Source organism: Pezoporus flaviventris, unplaced genomic scaffold (assembly GCF_033815535.1).
Source record: "Pezoporus flaviventris isolate CSIRO_AGI_PZ_B2104156 unplaced genomic scaffold, CSIRO_AGI_Pfla_v1 ptg000001l, whole genome shotgun sequence".
Classification (NCBI taxonomy): Eukaryota; Metazoa; Chordata; class Aves; order Psittaciformes; family Psittacidae; genus Pezoporus; species Pezoporus flaviventris.
Window position 1 is genome coordinate 7,050,005 of NW_026892549.1, and position 24,435 is coordinate 7,074,439.

Below are 24,435 nucleotides of genomic sequence, written 5' to 3' on the forward strand. Positions count from 1 at the left end.
TTCAAAGAGACTGGCTGGACAGTATGTCGGCACAGGCATTACCTGGAGACACTTGACCAGCGTTTTTCTAGAGGCTGTGGAGCTGCAGTTATTGTGGGGATGTTGAGCTGGCTCATCTGTCCATCTGGGCTTGTGTCCATCTGAAAAGCACCATGCTGACTCACTGACAGAGCTAGCTCCTCAGGTAGGTGCAGATGCCTGACTCTGCTTCTGCTCATGGAAATAATCCCTTTGCCATTGATGGGAAAGGGTACGTGGGTGTGAAAGTCATGTAGGCAGAGCAGAGATGCAAAACTTACTTCTGTTGGGCATAAAGGTGAGGTTTTAACCTTGCAGTGACTGTGCCACTTCATATTAAAAAAATAAAAGGCATTGAAATTTATGAGAGCAGCTAGGGAATCAACTGAGAAGTACTGGTCTGGGGAGCTGCCAGACAGTACCTCAAGTGACTGATCTGACTAATGGAGCCCATCAGTTTCCCATGTATTAGTGCTGCTAGCTCAGCTTTCACAGTCATTTTTAAGGCAATAACTGTCCTAGCAAATTGGCAATATAATTTAACTACTACAGTCTAAACTAGTTTCATGGTCATCCATTTTTCTAAAGTCACCAGGTTTTATTATTTTCCCACAATTATACCAAAACATACATATATATAAAAAAAAAGAAACATCTTTATAGAAATGTTGATAGTGCTTTGTAATCCTCTGTCATAGCCAGGGCTCCGTTAGACATTGCTAGAGGTCTCCCCACTTGAATATTCCCCTGTTGCGCTGGGCAGAACAAACTTCACGTATCTCCCCTTCTCCCAGCCCCTCCTGATTCGCTGAAGTCTTTGCTGGATGCAGGGCAAATTGAAGATGACTTTTGCTAGAATCACAGTACATGGGACAAGCAGCGTGAGCGTGTAGGTTGGAGGCAGGTAGAATTTGTACTGGTTCTCATCGAAGGCCCTCGACCATCCGTATGTGAGTGTGTGCAGAGTGCTGATTACCAAGGCAATAAATCCAAGGGTGGACTAAAGGGAAGAGGAACACGTGGTAGTTAGCAGAGGATCTAGTGCCTGGCTATTTTCCTATATTTTTTTACACTATTTAGTAAACGTATGTAGCACAGAGAAAGCAGTGAGTATTTTTGCATTTCTCAGACAGAATAAAACACAACTGGAAGCCTTTCCTGGGTAGCACTCCAGACTGCAGTTTTCTTTTTGTAATCAGAGGTTAAGTGTAATATTAGAAACGCAGCAGGAGCTTCCCAGAAGATGCTGCCAACCTGGCTGAGAGGTGGGGTCTGCCTCCATGTGAAGCAGCAGCCCCCAGCTCCTGTCAAGCACATAAGTGTGGGCAGCTTGCAAATGCTCCTCCCAAGCTGCAGCTGCCAGTTCCACTGCCTGCTGGTCCATGGCTGGCAAGAGGCTGCTGACTGGCGGGGTGAAGCTTCAGCATCGTGGCTCTGGACCAGCAGTTGGCACTGTCAGACGCTGGTGAAGCTGCAGCTTCACACAGAGCAAAGATACCTTCAGGTAATTGCCATCATCTACAGGGAAATGAGACTGTGGAGACAGAAGTGCTCTGTTCTGAGACGGGCAACAGCCCTCAAGGTTTTCCTTCTTTGTCCTAGAGATCTGTGTTGGTTCATGACTCAGTCTGTCATGCATCAGGCTGTGTGATGGACTTGATTCTTGAAATGGGGAGTCAAGAGCCCTTTATCACTCAAGGAAGCAGCAAGAGCCCAGCCCCTGTTCTGCAGAAACAAACTTACCCCATTTTCAGCTCAGACCATGGCTCCCAAGCACGCAGAGACAATATTTTGCCTGAATGGTTCCAGCTCCCTTTAAAGGTTGCTTGCAAGAGGGGTTTTAAACTGTGGTCCCCTCACTGGTGGTTTCCTGCCACCATCAGAGATGGTGGCCCGAGCTTGCCTGCTGGCACTCAGCAGGAGCCAGGTACTCGCTTCTGAAGGCATCTTGAAGTGTAAGCCTTTGGTGCTGTGTTTTCATATAAAAACTCAGGAGTATTGCTCTGCTGCCCAACCTTGAATGATTGGTCTAAGCCTGCAGTAACAACCAAATTTCAAGATGCCTAGACAGGGAAAATTTTGCTGCTGATGTCCCTAACTTAGGAAAGGAAAGCCTTTACAAATCAAAATATTTGGCTTGGTGTGCCTTTGCAGAGATCAACAAGAAGCATGGTCTTCCTCAAGGTATGTCCAGGGAAGACATACTGAGCTACTCTGAGCTTTTCTCCAACAGGCAAACAACAATCCCTGGGTGGCAAAAGGCTGTAAATACCAGCTTGAGCCTCATCTGGCAGAGCAGAGATGTAAAGCAGGGCAGACGAAATGGGACAGAGTGAAGTCCAAGGGCAACAGATGTTTTCTGCCCTGGGTGGAGGCTGCTTTTTAGCCCAAGCAGGGCTCTATGCATAGCAGACATGTCAGAGCTGGAAATAATTTGTTCCTCTGCAGTTCCTCTTTCAACCGCTGCTGGTACTGGGGGAGAGTAGGAGTGGGAATTACTGGAACAAAAGGTGACAAACCATCACAGGTGCTCAGTGACCCATCTTTGTGTGCAGATGGGAGGGCACATGAGACTAAAAAAGCTAATTGTCAAAAAACGTGGATAAACTGCCGGTGGCTGGAAACAGTGGTGGGAGCTCCTCAGACAGCAGCAATGGGCTGATCCACTTGTAACACACACAGGGGCTGTCTGGTGAGAGCAGAGGGTACCTGGGAAGGGTCCCAGTGCTGATGTTGGCTGAAGGACCTGCGGTCAGCAGGGTCCCATGGCTGCACCCACCAAGCAAGCTGTCAGCTGTGTACAGGTTGGGCTGTAAGTGCATGAGAAACAAAACTTTAGCTGATGGCAGCCTGGCTCAGTACATGTAGCTCAATATATACTCTGTGTAGTGCAGTGCAGAGCCTGCTGAGCACCCCATGGGAGCTGATTTGCCAACATGCTTAGCCCTGACACTGCACTGAGTTTTGAAGCTCTGCTCTCGTTTATCCTCCCCATGCAGATCCTGGCTATGAATCTTACTTTTTTTGTTTTAAACAGTGGCAGGGGTTTCTTTTGTACTGTCACAGCATGGGCAATGTGGTGCCACCACCCATGTAAGGTGTTAAGGCCCTCTGCAAGACAGCTGTATGGAAACGGTATCTTCCTAATGTGGGCTTTGCATGTATTTTCTATTATGTATTAACTCTTCTATCTTCCCCATTTCCCTGGTGACTGTGAGACTCCCTGTGAAGGTGATTCAGTCACATGTGCCTCATTTAGAAATGTCTAGGCAGCATCCAAAGCAAGCAGCCCTTCCTGACCCAGATACATTTCTGACTTCTGCTGTCATCAGTCCCATGAAGTCATTAGCTCCATGGAAGTGGCTCTCGCTAACAGTCCATCAACAGGAGGGTTAGGAAAGGTCTGATGACAGATTCTTTATATCTTGAAATACATAAGCTAATAAAGAAACCAGGTCAATTCAACCTTCAAATTCCAGGAGGATTTCTCAGGATGGGAAGGTGAAGGCAATCATACACGTTTTTGCTTCTCAGCCAATTAGAGTTGATTTGTAAATCACTGGGGAACATTAAAGATGTCTCCTATAAGTTGAATTACATATGAATCGTTCCTGTTATCCAGTGTCTAGATTCTGTACATTTTCTGTTAATCAAAACAGGACATACAGGGAACAATTTAACAATATTTAATTGAAATTTTTATATGTGCAGAAACTACTACAAAAATTAATCACTTTTGTTTCTAAAACCTTAGCAACAATCCAAACAGGATTTTCAGTCCACCAGGCAACAGATGTATATTTTAAGAGCATGGCAGTATCCCATGACACTAGTACAGGTGCATACACTGCTTCTGGACAATGTCAGACTTGGGAAGCTTCAGATAAGGAGGGAACCAAAGTGGCTCCTGAATTTATATTAAGGCCCAGCCCTCTCTTGAATGTGGCTCTTGGTGCAGTGTCTCAAAAACTCCAGGCTGTTCAACTGAGATGACAATGAATTGCTGTATTTTCTCGAAAACGTATGGCTGGGGCAGCTGTGCTCTGCATTTTCCCTCTCTTTCACTTTTCCCAGGCACGGGAAGCCACAATGCCTCTGATCCACTGTAAGCAGATCAAGTGCTAGACATCCCAAATATTTGAGAAAGCAGCCTCACGCTTCACCTTTTGTATTTACATGCTGCTGCTGTGCATTAATTCAGGGAGGATCACATCACACTACGTGAATATTAACCTCTAGAGGCTGGGAGCAGTAGCTGTATCTGCTTTAATTTCTTCAAGAAACTTATTGAAGAGTAAATAATTTAGAAGAGTCCTCATTAAAAAAAAACAACAAAACAACAACCAAATAATAAAAAAAACCAACCAAAACCGGAAGCTAACATGCTAAGAGATCTGTAACCTGCTCTTTTGATATGACATTTCCACAGTAGGGCACAATACCAGCTGTGCCTCTTCTGCATATGATCAGCTGGAAGCTCATGTTGCACTGTCATGCTTTATCCCACAGGGATAGAAATAGGCATGAGTATCTTTCCATGAACTAGGCCAGCCAGTTCCCATACAGGGCAGCCAAGAGCTATTTTGGAGCTGACCATCGTGTATTTGGTCCCAGTGCTGACATACCCTTAGAAAGATGTAGGAAAAGGTCCTACAGGGCAGATGCAACAGTTGTGTTACATGCACTGGTAGGAGATGGCAGCCCTACCTGCCCCAACAAATAACAAGCAATAGTCCAAGAGGAAATAGCCTCAAGTTACAGCAGGGGAGGTTTAGATTGGAAATTAGGAAAAATTTCTTCCCTGAAAGGGTTGTCAAGCACTGGAACAGGCTGTCCAGGGAAGTGGTGGAGTCACCATCCCTGGAAATACTTAAAAGATGTGTAGATGTGACACTTAGGGACATGGTTTAGTGGTGGACTTGGACTTGATAATCTTGAGGGTCTTTTCCAACCTAAATGATTCTATGACAACTTATATATTTCATGACACAATGCCATCACCCTCCAGGAGTGCTGGAGGGCTGCCAGGGTAAGCAAAAAGAAATGCAGGGGGTTTTAATGCCTTACTCCAGGCTGCAAGGAAAGACTTTGTTTGGGATTCCTGGTATGGGATGCCTAAGCCAGGATCAATTTATCCAACGAACCAGCAGCTGCAGCTCTCCCCTGAGACATGGTGGCAAGAATTAGTATGCTCCTGTTGTCCGATCTGAAAGAGAGGTTTAAAGCTGGGTCTCCTGTCTCCCTGAGGGACAGTCTCCTGGGATCAAGCTCTCCTGGTGAGGCTTTTCTGATCAGTGTAAATAATTACTTGCTAGCCCACAGCAGGAGGGGAAAAAAGACAAAAACTGACTTGCTTGTTTGGTGATTGGGGCATTTGTGGGGGAATTGGAGGGAGCAGGCTTCAAACTCCTGCTCTAATGAGTACTGAATTATTTATATGGCATGGAAGAGCTTCAACAGGAGAGGCAGCATGATAGATATTCACCTCTGCACCTGTGAACCCTGCCCTCCCCTTTTGAAAGTTTAGGTGTGTGCTGGTGTGATGCACAGGGAGGGTCTGCAGGGAAGATAACGGGGATGGGGTCCCGTGGGAGCTCACACATGTTAGGGTGTCTCATGGTGTCACTGCAGCAGAGCGAGAAGCCTGGTGCATGCAAAGCAGCAGTGATGTAGGAGACACAAGTAACAAGGGATTTTAGGGCTATGGGATATGACAGTGACATGGTGAGTGGAATGTGACCTCAAAATCCTCTCTAATATGCAGGTAATACTTGAGGAGTCATTCCCTGCTATCCTTAGTTAGCCCTAAGCCTGGTTCCAAGCACATCCCTTGGAATGCTGCAGCCCCGGAGTTTGGAGTTTGTGAATGTCCCACATAGTGGACTTAGGTCACTGAGGGAATTTGGCTCTTGAGAGCTTGGACATTGCTGCAAGTGGAAAGAAGGCTCCTAAACCACTGACTGATTTTGGAGAAAGAAAAATTACATTCCTAATTTACTTTTTAGTATCAGACATGGTCTTTTCATTCAAATCATACTCAGTTCTCTGTGCTTCTTGGGCTCTGGCACTTTTATAGACCAGCCTAAGCATTTTTGAACCTGTCTATTGAGTATTTGGGTGCATACAAGCTCTGCCAAACCTGACCTTCCCCTGCTCTTTTCCCAGATGCTTTCCTTTACAGAAACTCACTCTGTCTGAAATGCAAGGGCAGATCCGTGTCTTCCAGCCAACCATCTCCATGGCAGGTTACCTGCCTGCCCTCTACAGCCTGGTGCAAACTCTCCACGGCAGCTCCAACATGTTGTGCATGACTGATAAACAACTGGCTCCAAGGGGAATCTTACCCACGGAAGTGAACAACCCTGCCATCTCAAAATAACCCTAAGGCTTTCTGCCTTTCTACTTTGTGTGACTTAAGGAGGTTTTTAGCTATGAATGGTAGTGCTGCTCCCAGCCACTGAGGCAGAAAAGGACTCCGCAGGTGGGTGTCACACAGGCAAAGCCCACGCTGTTTTTTTCTCAAGATCTCTAAGTAGTACTGCCAAATGCAGGGTGAGAAACCAAGACATTAAAGACTCTCTACTGCTAAGCCTGCCACTAATCCTCATGTGGGTGCCCATGGCACATTACATTCTACCTTTCCCCCTGAGAGAAGCACCCCATGCAGACAGGGTGAGCCGTGAAGGAGAGCAGTATGCCCCCCCGGGACACCCACATCCCTCTGCTCTGCTATTGCTTCTCGGTGTCACCTCCTGAGCAGGGTGTCCATGGCTCCAGGGTGCACGGGGACGTGTGGAGTGGCAGGCTTTGCCCCTGACACTGGTGTGCAGCTTGCAGTTGCCGTGCTGGAGCAGAGATGTACTGGGATGATAGTTCAACTTCTACCCTCTGTGGTCTGTGTGAGGGCCAGACTTTGCAAAATCACTCTCTGGCATCGGTAAATACCAACTTTACCTGAATGAAACTGAATTCTCTCCAGTTAAGAGAGTTCGCGATGGATGGAAGTGAAGTGATGGCAAGCAACGACAGCAAGCCCAGGGCAATTATTCCAACAGAGATATAAATCTCCATCCTCCAGACTTCCTCCTCTACCCAGATATTCATCTTCTTCTCCACAGCCTGGAATGACAATGAAGGTTTGTTAAAATGGAGTGCTTAGGAATAGAGGAGCTGAATTTTATCTGTATTTGTTTTGGTTTTGGAAGCAGGTTTCCTTGATGAACATTTGGTCCTATTCATGCCACCAGCACTATTTGTCTATTTGGGAGGTGTGGAAATGCTGTTCTATCCCACCACCATTTGGCCAAAGCTAGACCTGATTTGAAGCCTACTGGGAACAATTGCTGAATGCTTTCAGCTCCCATAGCCTGTAACCACAGCAGCAAGCCCCAAAGTTGCATTTGGAAAAATAATCAGAATGAGAAGTCAGTTTAAAGCCATGAAAACAAATACAGATGCTTGAATATGCAGTACTCTGCTAATAACTTTTGTTTTAAGTGCATTTAGGGGGGAAATTATTCATGCTAATGGAAGATGGGTTCTGTGCTGCATGGCAAAGAGGAGCATTTAGAACTGTCCTCTTCAGCCCATTAAATGGGCTTAATTTACTAAACAAAGATGTTGCTAGAAAACAGGAGGTAGAGGGAAATGAACACAGGATGTTTGTCTGGGATTAATGTGTGACTGTGGCAGTGAAGAAGGACCTGCTCAAGGCTGGAGCTGAGAGGTTGGGGATGTTGTTTGAGGGATGCTTTGGACAGGCATTGCTGCCAAAACCAGCCATCCTGCTCCCCTCTGCACCCACAGCCCTTTCCCTCCTCCTGAGGCAGGTATCCCAGTAGAGAAAGCAGACTGATTGTGGGGCAGTTCCTTCATTAGATTCCCCACTCAGCTGCACAAAGCTTGTGCCATCACATGAGAGAGTGGGGTAGAGCAGAAAGAAGCCAGGGGCAGGAGAAGGGCAGAATGCCATTTCCTCATGACACTGCTGAATTACAGAGCTGGCTGAGTTGTCTGCAGATAGCACTCTCACACTGGATGGACACTGACAAGAGTCTCAAAAAGGCAGTAAAGTCCTTTTCCATTTCCTCCTTCTCTTAGACTATGACCAGTTCTTCACCATCCTGTTGTGAAACTCCTGGAGGCAAGTTGTGAGGACACACCTTCTACAAAACAATTCCCACTCCCCTAATTATGACTTGGTCACTCCAGCGGGCACCTACTGTGAATGTCAGTGTGAGCAAACAGGGCTATCCCAAAATCTAGGAAGAAAATTTGAGGAGTACTCTGCTTCCTCCAGTACTGGATTTCTCCTAGCATTTTTCCTGCCTCTGCACCAGTCTCAGACATGCCGGGTGCCAGGTACAGCTGGTTTCAAGGGCTTGCTCATGCTTCTGGGGAGCTATGGCACAGGGGAGTTTGATCCTGGTCCTGCTAAGATGGCTGGTTCTCAGTTCAGATAGGTACGTGCCTGATGCATGGTGTGCGGTTGCCCCATGGAGGAAGAGCTTGTATAGGTAACAGCTTATTCCCACTGTCCCACCCATACTTTGGAAAATGAATGCAAAAGCCAAGGTACTAAGCCGATTACCTGACATCCCGATGTGTGTAGAAGATTATTACAGGTGTTGACCTGAAGAGTACCCACATTACCTGCTTGACGGCTGTCTCAATTAACTGGTAGCGGTGGGAGCGGCGCATGGGCAGACAGAAGCTGTACACAGCATGCAAAGCTGCACAGAAGAAGCTGAGGAGACCAATTTGCTTTCGGTGCTGGAGCCACTGGTCGAGCCAATCTGGAAAGCGCCTGTATTTGGTACCATAATAGAGCTGTGAGCAGGCTGCCAGCACCCCAGGCAGGTAGACAAGAGACAGCATGACGTAGGCCACACAAGGCAGTGTTGTGTTGACCACCTCGATGGGGATCTTGTATAACTTGTTCTTCTGCTCCCTGATGTAAGGGTGGATGACCTGCCGGATCAGGTTGTAAGTGAAGAAGCAAATAAAAAGCCCCAGAGCCAAAAAGATGGGGATTTTCCAGGCTGGCAAGAGGCGCAGTGGAATGTTCTCGATCTCAGAGGCTGATGACATGCAGCCCATATCTACAGGGGTGAATCCCATGACTTGAGCAATTTCTGCTACGGTGCGCTTGGCTTCTTGGTTATTTGAGCAAATTAGAACCTGCAATGAACAGAAACATAAACACAGGGACTGAGTGCGGCAGCAAGGATATTAAGGGAGCCTATGTTATGCTTCCTGGCAGGCTTTCATATGGGAATTTACCATGGCTGCCAAAGCCCTCTCTCATGGATAGGCTTCCTTTCATGTGTGCATCACCAGTTTGTTTTACTGGTTGTGTTTAGATAAACAAATAAATAAATACTTTTCATTTAGGCAGAGCCTCGAAAGACTACAGAGCATGAAGTAAGTGAGGGTACTTAATTTCTGAGCAAAGAAATGTGGAAGCTATGGGGTGGTCTCTGGGTGCCACAGCTAGCACTCAGGCCCCTTCTGCTGGAGACTAAGGCCATTTGCTGGTGCTACCAGACCTCAGCTGCTGAAAGCTGGGATTTGGCCCTTGTCAGAAGAAAACAGTACCTGCTTATTTCCATCCCTGGCACCTGACTGCAGTGTCCATGCAGAAACCACATTAAATCCCTTGACCACAGTGCAGGCTGGGAACAGGGAAGCCAAGTACTCGGCATTGGATTCTTTGCGATGGTTGATCTCAGTGTTGTTGCTAACGTCCACCAGGATCTTGCCCACCAGCACATCAGCCAGGTCACAGAGGGTGGAGTAATGTTCCCTGAAAACTGCCACAAAAATGACATCCGTCTTCTTCACCGCCTCAGCCTGCAAGGTAACTTCTGCTGCGGAAGGGAAGAGGCCAGCTTTTCGCCTTGGGTTGCGGCTGCCAACCACCACCTTGAACCCAGAGCACAACAGGCGGATGGCCAATGACCGCGCAAAGTCCCCACTCCCCAGCACCCCAATGGTGCGGCCGGCCGCAGGTGTGGTGCTGGGTTCACCTTCCGTGGTCTGATGGCCCAGGAGGGGTTTGGCCATGTCTCTTCCAGACATCCTGGCAGGAAAACAAAGAGAAATGCAAGTTCATTGTGAAGCTCTAACAGAGATCCAAACCACATCTGCGGTCATGGGGAAGAACGTCACTTGGGCCACTTAAACAAAAGTGCATGTGGTTTTGGTCCCAGTAGCCCAGGACCCACCAGCACTTGGTGGGTACCAAACCCACCAGCAAGTGAGTGATAATATACAAGCACCACGATGGGTTGGAAGGCAAAGGGTTTTAGGAGGGTTTCTTGGATATGTGTGATCCAGGACCTGCTGGATACACTCATCCATCCTTTGCTGTTCTTCATGCTGGCATCTCACATTGCAAAGCCAGGGCAATGCTAACAGCGACCAGGGCCAGCAACTCTCAGACCCCCGTGAAGCTACCAGGCATCTTTCATAAAGCCCAGAGCCAGGGGTCCATGGGGATCTCTGAGCCTGCATTTGGGAAAACCAGATGGGTTGCTTCTGATTTGCAGAAGCAGAATCTAGGCAGGGTGTTTCAGCTGAAATGAAAGTGTCCTGAAAGAGGTAAATGAAGAGAGCTACAGCCTCTGCTTGTTTCAATATTTGGGTCTGGCGAGTGCTGTTTGCTTCCGCTCCTCAACGAGTAATGAGAATTTACTCATGACATTTAAAAAATATATTAAAATATGATGGGATTTGCTCATGAAAGATCTTGATGAGCTTTACAAACATTAATGAATTTTGCCCTGTAACACTCTGCTCTCCTTAACAAATTAGATATTGAGCCACAGAGAGGTTTAAATCAGATCAATAAATTCACAGACAGCATACCAGGCAGGCCTGGAGGTCAACACAAGCTCAGGGAACTGCCAGGCTGCTGCCACCAGCTGTTCAAATCTGCCTCTTGGCTTAAGGAATGGCAAATTTGCCCTTAAGGAATGGGGAACAAGACAACTTGGTTTTGGCAGAGTACAGTCTTGCCTTATAGCTAGTCAAGTTCTTTCAAAGTGAAGGTGACCACTCTGACAGGGTGACCTGGTTCGTGGCACAGGCTGTATTTTTCATGGGCTTTTGGAAAAGTTCTTCACGCAAGGCTTTTCACCATTGGCACAGTAGTGGTGCAAAGGGGAAGGGCATTTCTGCGTGAATAGTTACCAATGGGAAACAAAGGGTAAGAAGAAATAAATAATTTTCATAATGGGTATAGGTTATCAAGAGATTTCCCCGAGGATCTGTGTTGTTCAACATGCTCATAAGCGGTCTGGGAAAAGGACTGAATATTGAGAAGATAAAGTTTTTGCGTGATGATCACGTAGGCCAGTCAATCATTACTGGTGAAGAATTTGCGGAAGTATCTCCTCATTCAAAGTGCCCGAGCACCAAAATTCACTACTGACACAGGGCAAGAGCTGCCTATGGGCATAAGCCCCTCACCCCTAAATATATGTGCACTTTAATGAGCTGTAAATCTGTTAAGATCACTCAGAAAAATGATCTGAGGTTGTATTACTCTGGCAATAACAGCTCGGTGCTCCCAGGCAGGCACATATCAAGCAGAGCCTGAGTTACTGGAGGAGAAGATCTCTTGCACAGGTATGAAAATCTCAGTCCTGCTCCTCATGAAAAGCCTACAAAACACCTTCAACAGATGGATGGTAAAACTGTATGATTCACTATCCTGGATACAAAAAAAATCACAGCTTCAGTGACAGTAGTGTTTCAGTGGCAGAGGTCTGCCTGCTCTCCTTGCCTCTCACCAAATATCCTTTGTCCCAGAGACCAAAGATGTTCATGGAAGAAGTGCTTCCAGGAGAAAACAAATGCCAAAGAAAGACATGCAGACTTCTCCCCTTTACCTCTGCTCCTGACACATCACATAGACTTTCTTTCATGCTCTAGATAAGAAAGTCCTGTTAAACTCAGAATTACTCATACTTCACTCTGAAGTATGTTCCAGACCTGCAGAAGGGTTTCAGTGCTGCAAGGCTGATTTGGTGATGCTGGCTGTGTCAGGTTGGTTAACCCAGGCAGCTGCCTGTGCACAGACCCCTGCCAGTCACTAGGATGTTAGTCATCTAGGAATTAGTAGGAAAAGCATACAAAACAACACAGAAAATGCTACTATACCACTGTATAAATCCATACTTAACAGCACATTGCAGTTCTGCTCACTCCACTGCAAACAAAAAAAGGGAATAAGCCTAGAAAAAAGCCATAGGGAAAGAGTGGGTGTCACTCTTTCCCTGTCTGGAAAAGGGCTGTCAGCCTGGAAAAAAAAACACATGGGTGAGGAGGGAGAAGGGACCACCTGGGCCTTCTCAAGGTGAAGAGCAACCTCACAAATGGAGCTCTGGTCAATTGCTGGAGTGCATCATGGAAACACCAGTCCTCTTTGTCCACAACCAGCTGCGCTGCAAAACGCCTAGTGTAAAGTAAAGCAGCACTATCTGAAAAGATGTTGGGTTGTTTTTCCTGGCTCCTTCTTATAAGGGTCTTTATCAAAAGCTCACTGCTTTACTTCTTAGAAACCTTGTTGCACCTAAATTTATTTGTGACCAGGACTATTTGTTCCAGGGCCAACTCTATTGTTCAGCCTAATGAGCTTTCTTTCCTACACATTTCCCCACCTCCTTTTCCACCACCTGTATACACAAACTGTTATCTCAAAACAGAGAGATGCATCTCTGGCTCTCAGCCAAGGGGAGAGAAATCAACATTCAGGGTGAAAAAGTGGTTGTTACCTGCAGACACATTTCATAATCGATCTAAAGCACCTCAGAAGCACTCTCTGTGCTCCCACTGGGACATGAATTTTGCTGCAAGCTAATTTTATTGTAGTGTGTTTTCTCTGTCCTGTAACTGACACTGAACATGTAGAGAGATGTTGGCAATGTTTGGAGATAAACAGCTTTGCTGTCTCCAGTTATTTTGATTAAAAAGGATGACAGAAGTAAATGGCCTTTGAAGTCAGCAGGATAGTTGAAAAGTAAGAAGCCTCAAAATCTTTTATGTGGATCTTGGTGTTATTATTTGTCATGCTTTGACTGTGTGAGCTTTGGAGCAGGACCCATCCCTGATGTACAACCCTTGGTAGGATGACAGCGTGGTCCCTGCTGCTGGCTGCCACCTGCCATCACTGCCATGCACCAAAATCCTCCCAAGGAAGGAGGAGAAAATCTCTCTTTCACTGTAAATGCACATTGCCAAGATAAATGCTGTGGTCTCTGCCTAACAGATTCCTGGAAATGGAGTGTCTGATTAGGCAACAGTTTCTTTCACTATATCTCTGCAGAGCATGCAGACCCCCTGTCTCCTGCTGCCACCCCTGGCTTACCATGTCTACACCGCTTTTTCTGCATGTATGGGCAATGTGTTACCTGCTTAAAACTCTCCCTTCCAAAGCTAACTCTTCATGGCAAGGTCAACCCATCCAAAGCTAGTGCAAAGCACTGCGGCCAGGATGCTGCAGAGCCACCTGGAAGCAAAGGAGGTCAAGAGTGAATACCATGGTGTTCAGACACATCTTTATCATCTTGCAGCCTTAGATAAACCTCATTTACTGATCTTCCCTATCAAGGGTACTGCAGCCCTTCTGAGTTACAGCACATGCAATTCAAGATCGGTTTCTCACCAAGGAAGCAACAAAATGATTTAAAGCACAGCCCTCTGGAAGTAAACTACCTTCAAGCCTAACTGGGAAGCAATACCCTAATTAAAGTATCTAATGCAGTGTAAAGCTACCCTTCAGCTAGGCTATTAACGACACCCCTTATATCACTGCATGGGGATGCTATGTCCAGCTCTAGCATTCTTGTTCCTGTGTGTGGTTCACTGACTGCATTGCAATTACTGCTATTATTTGCAGGACAATAGCAGTAATGGCAATGAGCAAGATGAGGAGCTCCCCTCTGCCAGACACCCTACCAAAACCAGCCAGAAGGCCTGGCCTGCCCCAGAGAATGGGATCAGACAGACAAAAGCTGGGTGAAAAGAAGCAGTCAAATCTCTGTTGCCCAGGCAGAGGAAGGGAGGGAGGGGCTCTCACAGAAGAAAAACACGGATAATTCGATGTGTTTTGCACCTGAGGCTTGGCTGAGGCTGTTAGCTTAGGCTCGGCGCCAGGCAAACAAGGTTTTTCTGCTTCCCTGCCCACACTGAGGGCCCTTGCTCAGGTTTTGCAGCAGGACAGCAGGATGGGATGGAGTTGGGCTGCAGGAGCCCACTCAGGTGTTTTTGGGCTCACAGAAGAGTCAATCTGCCAAGCAGATCACCCCCCACCACTAACGGGGAGCTGGCTCAGTCGTTATCCTCTTTTGACAGACGTGGGGGACCGAGATACTGATGAGAAAAGGACTCCAGCAAGTTTGCCTGGGAAGAGCCAGATATTTTTGACCACATCTTTAACAACGAGACCACCTTTTTGGGCCCCTTTCACTTCCTCTGGTACAGCAGGATAGCCTAGCTGTCTCCTGCAACTCGCAGTCTGGAGGTGCTTGAGTTACAAACCCTGAAGAAGGATGGACTTGGGGCAAGGCACAAGCTTCAGTTCTGGCCAAAAGAAATCAAGACCCATTTTAGTGTCTTGGTTTTCAGATTTATCAGATAAAAGACAACTTAATGTTACCCCAACTCTCACAAAAAAGGCAGTGTCTTAAACATATAGCTGAGTCAAACTGTGCCAAAATACAGGGCAGCAATCTCATAAGGAGCTCCATGTAGTGGTCCTGCCCAGTGCAACTGGCTCCCATTTGCACAGAAGCTCGTCTCTGAGCTCAGCCTCATGTAGGCAGTCTGACCCAGCAGTACCCTGGCTAACACAACTGCTTTTGTGTCTTCCCCCAAGGTTAGCTTTTGTCTTGAGTCTTGAGTCACTGTGAATTCAGCCTGACCACAGGTCATCACAGAGCCTGCTCTGTGCTTCAGCTTCTGCATCGGGAGTTACTTGAGATAAAGCACATTATTATCACCCACATCCCCTAATGAGCACGTGTGTTGAAAGACCAGCAAGCTGCATGAAGAATCAGCTGATGTAGCAAAGGACTTGGCTAAGTCATTGCAGAGGAACATTGTGCTTTCTGCACCGGGATGGTCCCTTTGGGTGCTGCCAGCCATGACTGCCACCCAGCTCCATGGAGCATGGCCCCACAAACACACACACTGGAGGAACAGGAGTGATCTTTGCTCCCAGAGGACTTTTGGTCTGCATGGAGAGACCTTTGAACCATGAAGCTGCCCTACAGCTTCTGTTTGCAAAGCATCTCCCTGCTGCATTAACCCTTGAGAAGCCCCAGCAGACAAGGAGCACTCAGTGCCTGAAGTCTCAATTTAGGTCTTACTGTGAGCAGAAATACTTTTTTTTTGTCTACAGCTGTTTTGTTACCAGGGAAAATAAAAGCATTTCAGACTCTTTTCCACACTTGGAATGCCCCTTCAAGGAGCACAGCAAGTACTGTGTACCTGTTGGGACTGGAACAGATTTAAAAAAGAAAAGGGCTTATCCAAAGCTGCTTTAACCCCAGCTCTGGTGCACATTTCAGGAAACGTTTTGGTCCTGCCCAGGCTGACTGGAAATAAGCCCTCTGCTCTGCAGGGAAGGGGAAAACCAGGCTTGCTGCCCCTTTTCCTCTTTCTCATTCCAAAGCAGAAGGAACTCCCCAAGAGCACAAACCAGGAACTGGCAAAGGGAATAAATCACCCTTCAGCATTCAGTCAGAAAAGCTGTGTTGCAAACCTACCCAGGACACCTGCCAGGCCTTAAGAATGAGGAAATGCTGGCAGCTGTGCTCCCCCTGCCAACATCCTTCGTCCTCTTCACTCGTGGGGCACATGGGGCATGGAGCAGTGATGGGGAACAGGTGGGTTCACCCTGCATCTGTACTGCAGGGTGGGGAGGTGGAACAGGGAGAGATGGTTGTACCGTGACTGCTGGGTGCTGAGGTTGTCCCCTGTGATACTGTGGGGACAGATCTGCTGCAGGCTCCCCAGGTTGCTGTGACCCCAAACCTGCTGTGGGACGTGTCGGGTTCCTACATGTCCCCCTGACACTGCTCTCCACCCTGATGAACTTTGCATTCCCAGGTCCTCATCCCTCCCCCTGCCCAGGGAAAGTGTTTCTGTTAAAACTGAAGCTCCTACAGAGCCCAGCTTTCTTCCCTCTGTATATGTTTATCCAATCAACCTCATTGCTTCCTCTTGTACCCCCAAAGGACACAGCAAATCATTTGCCCCCTTCTCTGCAGACACATTCTGCATCTGGAGAATGGGTTTCACATCTCCATCAGTTTTTCCTGCACAACTGAAACCCAACTCTTTCCTCAGAGCTGTATTTGCCAAGTGTCCAAAACTCAGCTTCTCTTCCTTGCTCTCTTTTTTCTTAGAGGACTCCCAGAGCTGCATATTCCAGTCGAGCCACTGAAAGGCACCAGCTGGAGCAGAGATGCCACTTCCCCGAAGTGTCACTTCTCTTTCTTCACCCCAGCAGGCTGTTTGCTTTTGCAGAACTGTGTGACACTGTTGACTCATGAGCCCCAGTGCCCATCACCCCATTCTCTGGCTCGTCATGGCCAGTGCCTGGCTGGTCACTCACCCAGCGTCCACACGGTCACAGTCCTACCACACAGGGCATAACACGTGACCTGTTTTTTTGGACCAGATTTCCATTTACCACAATCTTTAATTCTTAGTCTCTCCTCTAAAATATTTCCAGTCCCTCACAGCTCAGTATCACCTACAAATTCAGTACGTGCCTCCCTTCTCCATCACCCACTAATGAAAACATGGGCTGACAGGCATTGACCTTCCCTGCTCCATACACCCTCCGGTTTAAACATTGATACCGAGGATGTTGGTTTTGGAAGCCAGCGGTGAAGCCAAAGGCATGTCCTTAACCACAAGATGTTCTTCACCATCGCCAAAATTCAAAAACATCTTTCAAAACAGAGAAAGTGGAGGAAAAAGGGCTACCAAAGTTTTCCCATGGAGGCAAAATAACCTCTTTTTCCCACAGATGCTCAGAGATTTTGGGTACAGTTTTCCTATAGAAATATATCAGTCTCTGGTCACTTTGCAGGGACAATTTCCCAAGATTACACAGGCAATATTAATGCTGAGCAGAAAAAACACCCGCCTGTGACGTGGAACTGGAAAACAAACTTTTGCCCTGTTATTTTCAACAAAACTAAGCATAGTTACTCAATGATAGATAGTCCCCAAACTCTCCTCTCCCACACTTGTCTCTGAAGGCAAGGGGCTCCTCTTTGCAGTACCACTTCTCTGCAGGAAAGTCCTTGTCTGAAGAGTTTCCTCTGCTCTTCCACACAAAGATCTTGCTGCTTGTGCCTGCTGTGTTGACAGAGTAATGAGAAGCCTGAGAAGGACCTGCCCTGCAATGAAACTTCATAAAATGGGAATCTGAAAGTCTGGGAAGCCCAGAGTCTTCATTGTAAGCCCATGGAGAGCACACAGCTGAACCAAAACAGGGTTTTGCTACAGCAGTGCTGATGCTGACATATCATACAGGATGGGTTATTTTTCCTGCTTGTCATCTCACAGTTAGCAAGTGACATAAAGGGGTGGTTTTACAACAACTTCAGGTGTTCTACTTAAGTCTTATGTGGCTTGCTTTCTTTTGGGGTCTTAATTCACTTGCTGTTCTTACCAAGTTAACAGCTATCTCACCCATTTCCGAGCATTCCCCTCCCCAAAATGCAGGGAGAGCAGCGAAGCAGCCAGAAGGCCAAAATGGTGGAAGCTTCTCAGATAGATCTAATAATGCCCTGCAGCCAGACAGGATGGGAGGAGGTGCTCCTGCCTGAAAGAAGCTCCTGAGCTGGAGAAAATCTCTTCTGCTCTCTTCCGAGCAGTGCGTGTGCTGTTCTGCCAGGAGTTTGAGGGCTTCAGAGATGGTAAGACCTGACTTCAGCAGTCACTGCAGGGAGCTGGCAGGCTCCAGCTGTTTAAAACCTCTTTGTTGCTTTCCAGGAAAGACACAGACGAATTCCGCTGTGTGTGCATGGAAATATTTGGATTGGCTATTTGTTCACTGCAGCGACTGTTAGAAGGGTCTCCAAGACCAGCATTCCCTCACAGTTCTGGTTTTGCCTCTCCTGGTGACTCAGAAGATGCACAGGACCACATGGGGGGAGAAGACAGCCCAGGAGGCAGCGTGGGGTGGAGGGAAGATGCAATCTATGGCACAGGGTCAGACCAGCTCCTACTGATCTCTTGTTTCCCTTCAGAGCACAAGCACAGCACACAGTGCACAGAAGCAGCTCTGAGCCAGCTCTGAATAAACACAGGAGTGAAAATGGGGTGCTCTGCCCAGGAAAGGTCCTAATGTAGGGCCACGTTCTGCTGCTTCTGCACTTCCCAGCAGCTCCTGGGAAGCGGCTGGGAGAGAAGGGGCAAATGCAACCAGCAGACCACATGATCCTGTTTGGGGATCCAGGTGGCTGGGAGACATATGGGAGATAGAGATCAGCTAACTGCCTTCCCCTTCCTACCCCCATTGTTTGCTTGTGCCTGGCAGAAATGTAAGCCTTTGGTCCAACATCCTGGGGAGCAGAGATCACTCCACCTTTTCCCTTGTACTGGCAGGGATCTTGCAGGTCAGCCCAGGGAGATGAATACATCTGGACCCTTCAGTTGAGGGACACTGAGCCACTGATGTCTTGCTGTCTGAGTGCCATCTATTTTACACTTCTCTCTACTTTTCTTTGCTCCTTCAAGTGGGTGATACCAACAGGAAGAGGAAGAAGAGGGAAATGTTACTGACCTGGGAGAAGATGGGAGGAAGAGCAAGGGTAGACATCAGGTGGCTTCACTGGGAAAGGACCACAGAATATGGTGATCATGCTGCCTTGTGAATATAGCACTTGTTTTGCCTGAGCAGACTACGTTCCCTTGGGCAGCTTCAAGACATGCCACTGACATACCTGCTGTGCTGAGCAGAAGAGGTGTCTGAGAAGGAGAATACCTTGGTATAAAGCAGCAGCCGCAGAAGCTTCCAACTCAAGGGTACCTTTTCCAGGAAGAGGGATTCTAGTGCACGTTTGCACATGTACACAAGCAGGTGTGCACAGTGTGCCTTCCCCCCAAGGACCTCCACAACTTAATGGGACCCATGTGTGCTGGATGAGGACAAACACCACCTATTTCACCACTACTCAGGTGAGCCATCCTGTGCAAAGCTGTGCTGACTGCTGCAGAGGTAATTAATGCTGTCAGCTTGGTCAGTTCTGTCCATCTGGGATCCCACTTTGATGCTCTTTAATGTGCTTTTTCAAAACGAGCTCTTACTCTAAGTACCTGAAGCAATACATGTTGGCATCTATTAGTGCTTGCACATGATCATGGTATCAGCGTACTTCAGTGGTGAAAACATTAGGTACAGACCCTGATTCTTGAAGCCTGCGGTCCATGGGGAGCTCTCAGAACATTTTTTCCAAAGACTACAATGGTGTACTCATAGGAACTAAATGGAAATGCACGTGTTACCACAATCAAGGCTTTAGAGAGACTCATTGAAAATCTGAGAACCTGGAAAAAGGACAGAAGAATTTCTGTTTCAGTTCCTTAAACCCTGGACAAACTCATCAAAATGTTCAAGTGATTTAGGCCCCAGAGTACCTAAGGGCTTTTGGAAATGTGATGTAGGCTCCCACGTCGTGCTTTCAAAATGTTTTATCCTTGCAGTTATGCTGCATTTCACTTTAACTTAGATGACGATGGGAAACTGCTCAATCCACTGGAGGGCTGTGGGGAAAACTACTCTAGGAAGAAGCAGTAAATTAAAATATGAAAATAATAAGCATTTTCCTCTATCATGGGCTTGACAAAAAGCTAATTTTAATCAGTGTTGGGAAACATATAGTTACAAATTTGTGGTATGTGACATACACTAGTTCTTGATGTATATTATTTCTTGGTATGTGACATCTCCTACCACAGCTGCTGGTGCCTTTCCTGCCTCTCAAGAGAGTTGGTGTGGCTGGCCTACTTCTTCCACCATCGGAAAAAATGTGTTTCCCCTGAATCTAAACCTGCTTCTATTTATGGGTGTGATGTTACAAGGTCACAGTCAAAGCACAGTTCCTAACAATAACAAGCAAAACAAACCAAAAACAAAAATAAAAAGCAAAGTAAACAAGCAAAAAGAAAAAAATATTATGCTTTCCAGATACTTGTTTTCCTGGGGCTTGGTGGTTTTTTTTTAAACAAAGACTTGTTGAGTCATCAACATTTTCTTCTTTCCAATCACGGAGGAAATCAAATATGTGCAGTGACTATGGGATCTTGTATTTCTGTACATTTATTTCATAGTAAATGTGATTTTAGAAGAGGAGAAAACTTAAGCTTGATGGAGGACTAACAAGATTTAAATACTGCATCTCCTCAGCCCTCAGGAGTATTGATGTGGGAGGCAATGGCCTTCCTCTCCCGCTGTCTCAATTTTGGTTTCTTGCCACGGCAGGCAATTTTCTCTGTGTTAGTTTTATTTAGACTACACTGAGGGACATTATCTGGGGTCCTCAGTAATAGTCCGTCCCCCTGCTTGGTTCAGTGGGGTGCAGGCATTAAAATCCCAAATGTTCCCCTGAGCTCTCTGTTATTCATCACTGCCTCATGCACCCCCCAGGGCAAACATTACACCCTGTAGGATGGTCCTATTACAAAGTCAGCTCTCCAGTTCCTTCACAGCTTCCATCCTTCTGTACTCCAACACGGTTCCCATGCAGTCCCCCCATAGAGCACTCAACCCTTGTACCTCATGTAAGCTCTGACACTGCTACAGAACCCATGTCTGCTCCCTGGTCACCTGAGGGACTGTGGGCCCTGGCCGATTTTCCCCAGGTTTTCTGTATCTCAGTGCTGATTTCCCCCTGGCTGGATAAAGCCACTCACCTCCTCAGAGCATATGTAGAGCTGAGAATGAAAAAGTGAAACCTAAGTGCAAACTGCCCTCTGCATGAGGGATGCAACCCTACTTGCACATCTATCTACATGTGCCACCCCGCCCTACTCAGCAGGACCACAACACGGGTCTACCTGAACAGCAAAACCTGCCCCGGTTCAGGCAGGTCTGTGCCCCGTGCCAGCGGGTTTCCTCCACCTGCACGGACGTGTTCGGCAACGCCTGGAAAACGCCTCCAGCAGACACCCCTCACGGCAGCCGTGTGCACCGGCCAGGGACGGGCATCCCACCGGCCTTTTATTTCTGATCACAGCATTTGAGACACACCGACGCCCTTGGAAATTTCTGGCCGGGACCTGGCCCCAGCCCCAAACCCAGCACTCGCACCGAGGCGGCCGCAGCCAAGACCGCCCTGGGGGCCACTCCAGCTGCCGGCTCGGACCCCCTGCCAGAGCCCAGTGGCGGAGCGGCCGCGAGCGGGACCGGAACCTGCTCCCCATCGCCGCCGAGGGGGAGCCGGCGGGACGTGTCCCGGGGCCGAGCGGACAGTCATCCCTAGCGGGGACACCCCCGCCTGCACCTCCCTGCCCAGCCGAGCCGAGCCACGCCACCCCCGCCCCGCACTGCACGCCCGGAGCGGCCCGGCGCCTGCCTGCTCGAGCCCCGCCGCCGCTGGCCCCCGGCCGCTGGCAGCCCCGCCGCGCCGTCAGCGCAAGGGCGAATCCCGCTGTGCTCGTTCCCCGCGGTGCTCACCTCTGGGCGGCGGGAGGGCGAGCGGAGCCGTCCGGTAGCGGTGAGCCGAAGACGGTGATGTCAGGCCGCGTGCTCCGCCCTCCTGCCCATGTGCCCGGCGGCGGCAGCCAAGGCACCCGCGCAGCACCGCGCCGCTCTGCACGGCACGGCTCCGCGCGACACGGCACAGTTCGGCTCGGCACGACACAGCCTGGCCCTGCACAGCTGTGCACCGCCGGGCTCACCTCATGGTGCAGCACAGCATGGCACAACCTGGCCCGGCGCGGCACAGCCTGGCGTGACATAGCCTGGCCCAGCCAGGCTCACTGCATAGCTCAGCACTGCCCGGCCCAGGGTTGAGAGCAGGAGCGCAGCAGCCCTGGCCGCGACGACAGGCCGGTTGCCCTTTGCGCCTGCCCGGGTGGCACTGCCGTGCCGAGGTTAAACGCACCCGGGCTGGAGGGCATCGCTGCCAGGGCTGCAAGGGGAGGCGGTATCCATTACAAGTGGGAGTTGAAGGCAGACCTTAATTCTCTATTTAGAAGTGCATTTCGGAGCCAGCCAGTGTTTCATTTTCACGGGAGGGTGCGGCTTGGTGCGCCTCTCTCCGTGCTATCAGGGGCTGTGCACTTGCTCTTAAAAGCTGTGCCACGGGGTGTGGAGCAGATAATGGTTTTTACCCCGCACCGCACCGGGAAAGGAGTTGTCATGTTGCACGCACCCCTAATGAGCTGCATGGTCCTGCTCTGGTAGACCAGTGGTACCATGCTGTTAGGCTGCTGAGAGCTGGCACTGAAAGTAGTGCTTTCAGGTAAAAACACTGGGTCAAACCCACAGGGATTAAAAATAAAATACCTCTGGAACATTGGTTATCTGTTAGAGCAACAGGGAGGGGAGGGACATGAAGGAATTGTCTCATCTGTCCCTAACCCACAGCATAGTTGAGGTGATGCTGGTGTGATCTGATTTTGAAGCCTGTGCAGAGGGATGTGCAGCCCCTCTTAACTGAGCCTTGTGTGAATGGTTTGGGTTGGAAGGGACCTTAAAGATCATCCAGTTCCAAACCCTTTGTCATGGGCAGGGACACCTTTCCATTAGACCAGGTTGCTCAAAGCCCCATCTAACCTGGCCTTGAACACTGCCAGGGATGGGGCAGCCACAACTTTTATAAGCAGGCTGTGATTTTAACCATGTCAGCCCATTCTCATTGCTGACTGCTGCAGATGTCCCCCCTTTCCTGCCTTTGTGCTGTTTGCAGATGGGGCCCACTGCTAGCCTGGTCTTTCCCAGCCTGGTGTTCCCATCACTTCCTACATCCACTATCACATCAATGGGGTGAGAGATACAGAAACCTGCTAACATGGGAAAGACATGGGGATTGCTTGGGGGTGCATTGGTGACTCTTGGTTGCTGGACCTTGTATAAGAGAAAGTTTCAGAGGCTAAGGATGTTCAGGCTGCAAACTCTGAGATGCTGCAAGTTCCCTGGGTTTTGGGCAATACTGGAGAGGCGAGAATACCTATTGGCATGGTTAGGAGAAGGATCATTGGGATGTCTGTACTTCATCATGCCTCAGTGAAGTCCATCTGTGACTCGATGAAGCTGAGACACCTGGATTACTCCTTACCCCCTTCTTCCCTGTTATGGCCCCTGCCTCGTCATATGTATCTTAATGATACCTAATTTATACACTGCGATCAGCCCTTTGAGGAGACTGAAGGAAAGAAACTCTCCTGCACTTTGTATCTTGTTACCTGCACTCCTGCATTATGTAGTGGACAAATTTTGCCTTGTATTTATAGAGCCCATAGTCATTGCCTTGTTTGCTCTGGTCATTACAACTACTTACATGATTCTGCTTTGATCTTTCAGGTCTTTGCAACGCTGTATTTGCACCATTTTGGTCTCCCTCTGTCCCTTTCGCTTGCATGAAGCAAGGCTATTTTTCAGGTTTATGGTCATTTCCTTGGGTAATGACCAGCCCTCTGGGATTCCTTTATTCTGAAGCGCTGAAATCTACTTTTTTCTATTTCACTTCATTTTCCTAGAATAGCAAATGGATTTCTTTTTCCCACCATTTTCACCAGAACATCCTCTGCTCTTCCACCTCTGTCACAAAGAAGTGATTCAAAATGAACACACTGTATATGTCTCCCTCTTCTCAAACCTGTCGAGAGCCCTGTCCAGGCTATCCATCTGGATGGTTTGAGTCCTGCAGCTCCATTTTTCCTGCAGGTGCCTCGGTAGGTAGCTAAAGCCTCCCCAGCTCCTGGTCTGTGACTGGCTTTATTGGTTGCTCTGGAAATGCCCTTGGGAGTCTGATGGGGTGACCTGTTATGGGCTTGCAAGGTGGCTTCATTTCATTTCTACCAAGAGCTACCCAGTGTTTAGTGCTTGTGCTGGACTTGGCCAGTGTTTCTGTGTATTTATCTGTTGGTTTCATTCCACATCCTCTTGCTGGTCCTGAGCAAAGGTTTCCCTGTGTCAGATGGACCTTCCTTCTCCCAGCAGTAGTCCTTCCCAGATCATCACTGTGGTCAGAGCTACGACTCTCCAGCAGCACCATCTGTCCCCCAGTGCCCAGCTGGCTGGGCCCCTGCTGTCCCCTCAGCCACAAAGCCACCTGTGCCCCCTCCTCCCTGGCCTTCCCCGCTGCGGAGCCAAACAGTTGCTTTGGATCTGCTCAGGGCTGGGGCTGGCAGGCTCCACCGGTGCCCATGTGCCAGCTCAGCATG

General features: G+C 48.4%; 1 protein-coding gene across 4 annotated transcripts; it reads right to left on the minus strand.

Moving 5' to 3' along the window:
* Positions 1 to 658: 658 nt before the first annotated feature.
* STEAP3 (STEAP3 metalloreductase) lies at positions 659 to 21,970 on the minus strand. 4 transcript variants are annotated; one of them, XM_061478072.1, is made up of 5 exons: positions 21,946 to 21,970; positions 9,616 to 10,099; positions 8,671 to 9,198; positions 6,973 to 7,137; positions 659 to 1,018 (listed from the first exon to the last, which is right to left on the minus strand). In XM_061478072.1, exons 1-5 carry the CDS (start codon positions 21,963 to 21,965, stop codon positions 728 to 730), a joined length of 1,488 nt encoding a protein of 495 aa, XP_061334056.1. In that variant the 5' UTR covers positions 21,966 to 21,970; the 3' UTR covers positions 659 to 727. The 4 variants fall into 4 exon arrangements, with proteins under 4 accessions (XP_061334056.1, XP_061334216.1, XP_061334144.1 ...); XM_061478232.1 differs by lacking the exon at positions 21,946 to 21,970 and adding an exon at positions 21,722 to 21,866; XM_061478160.1 differs by lacking the exon at positions 21,946 to 21,970 and adding an exon at positions 20,822 to 20,845.
* Between the last annotated feature and the right edge of the window lie 2,465 nt (positions 21,971 to 24,435).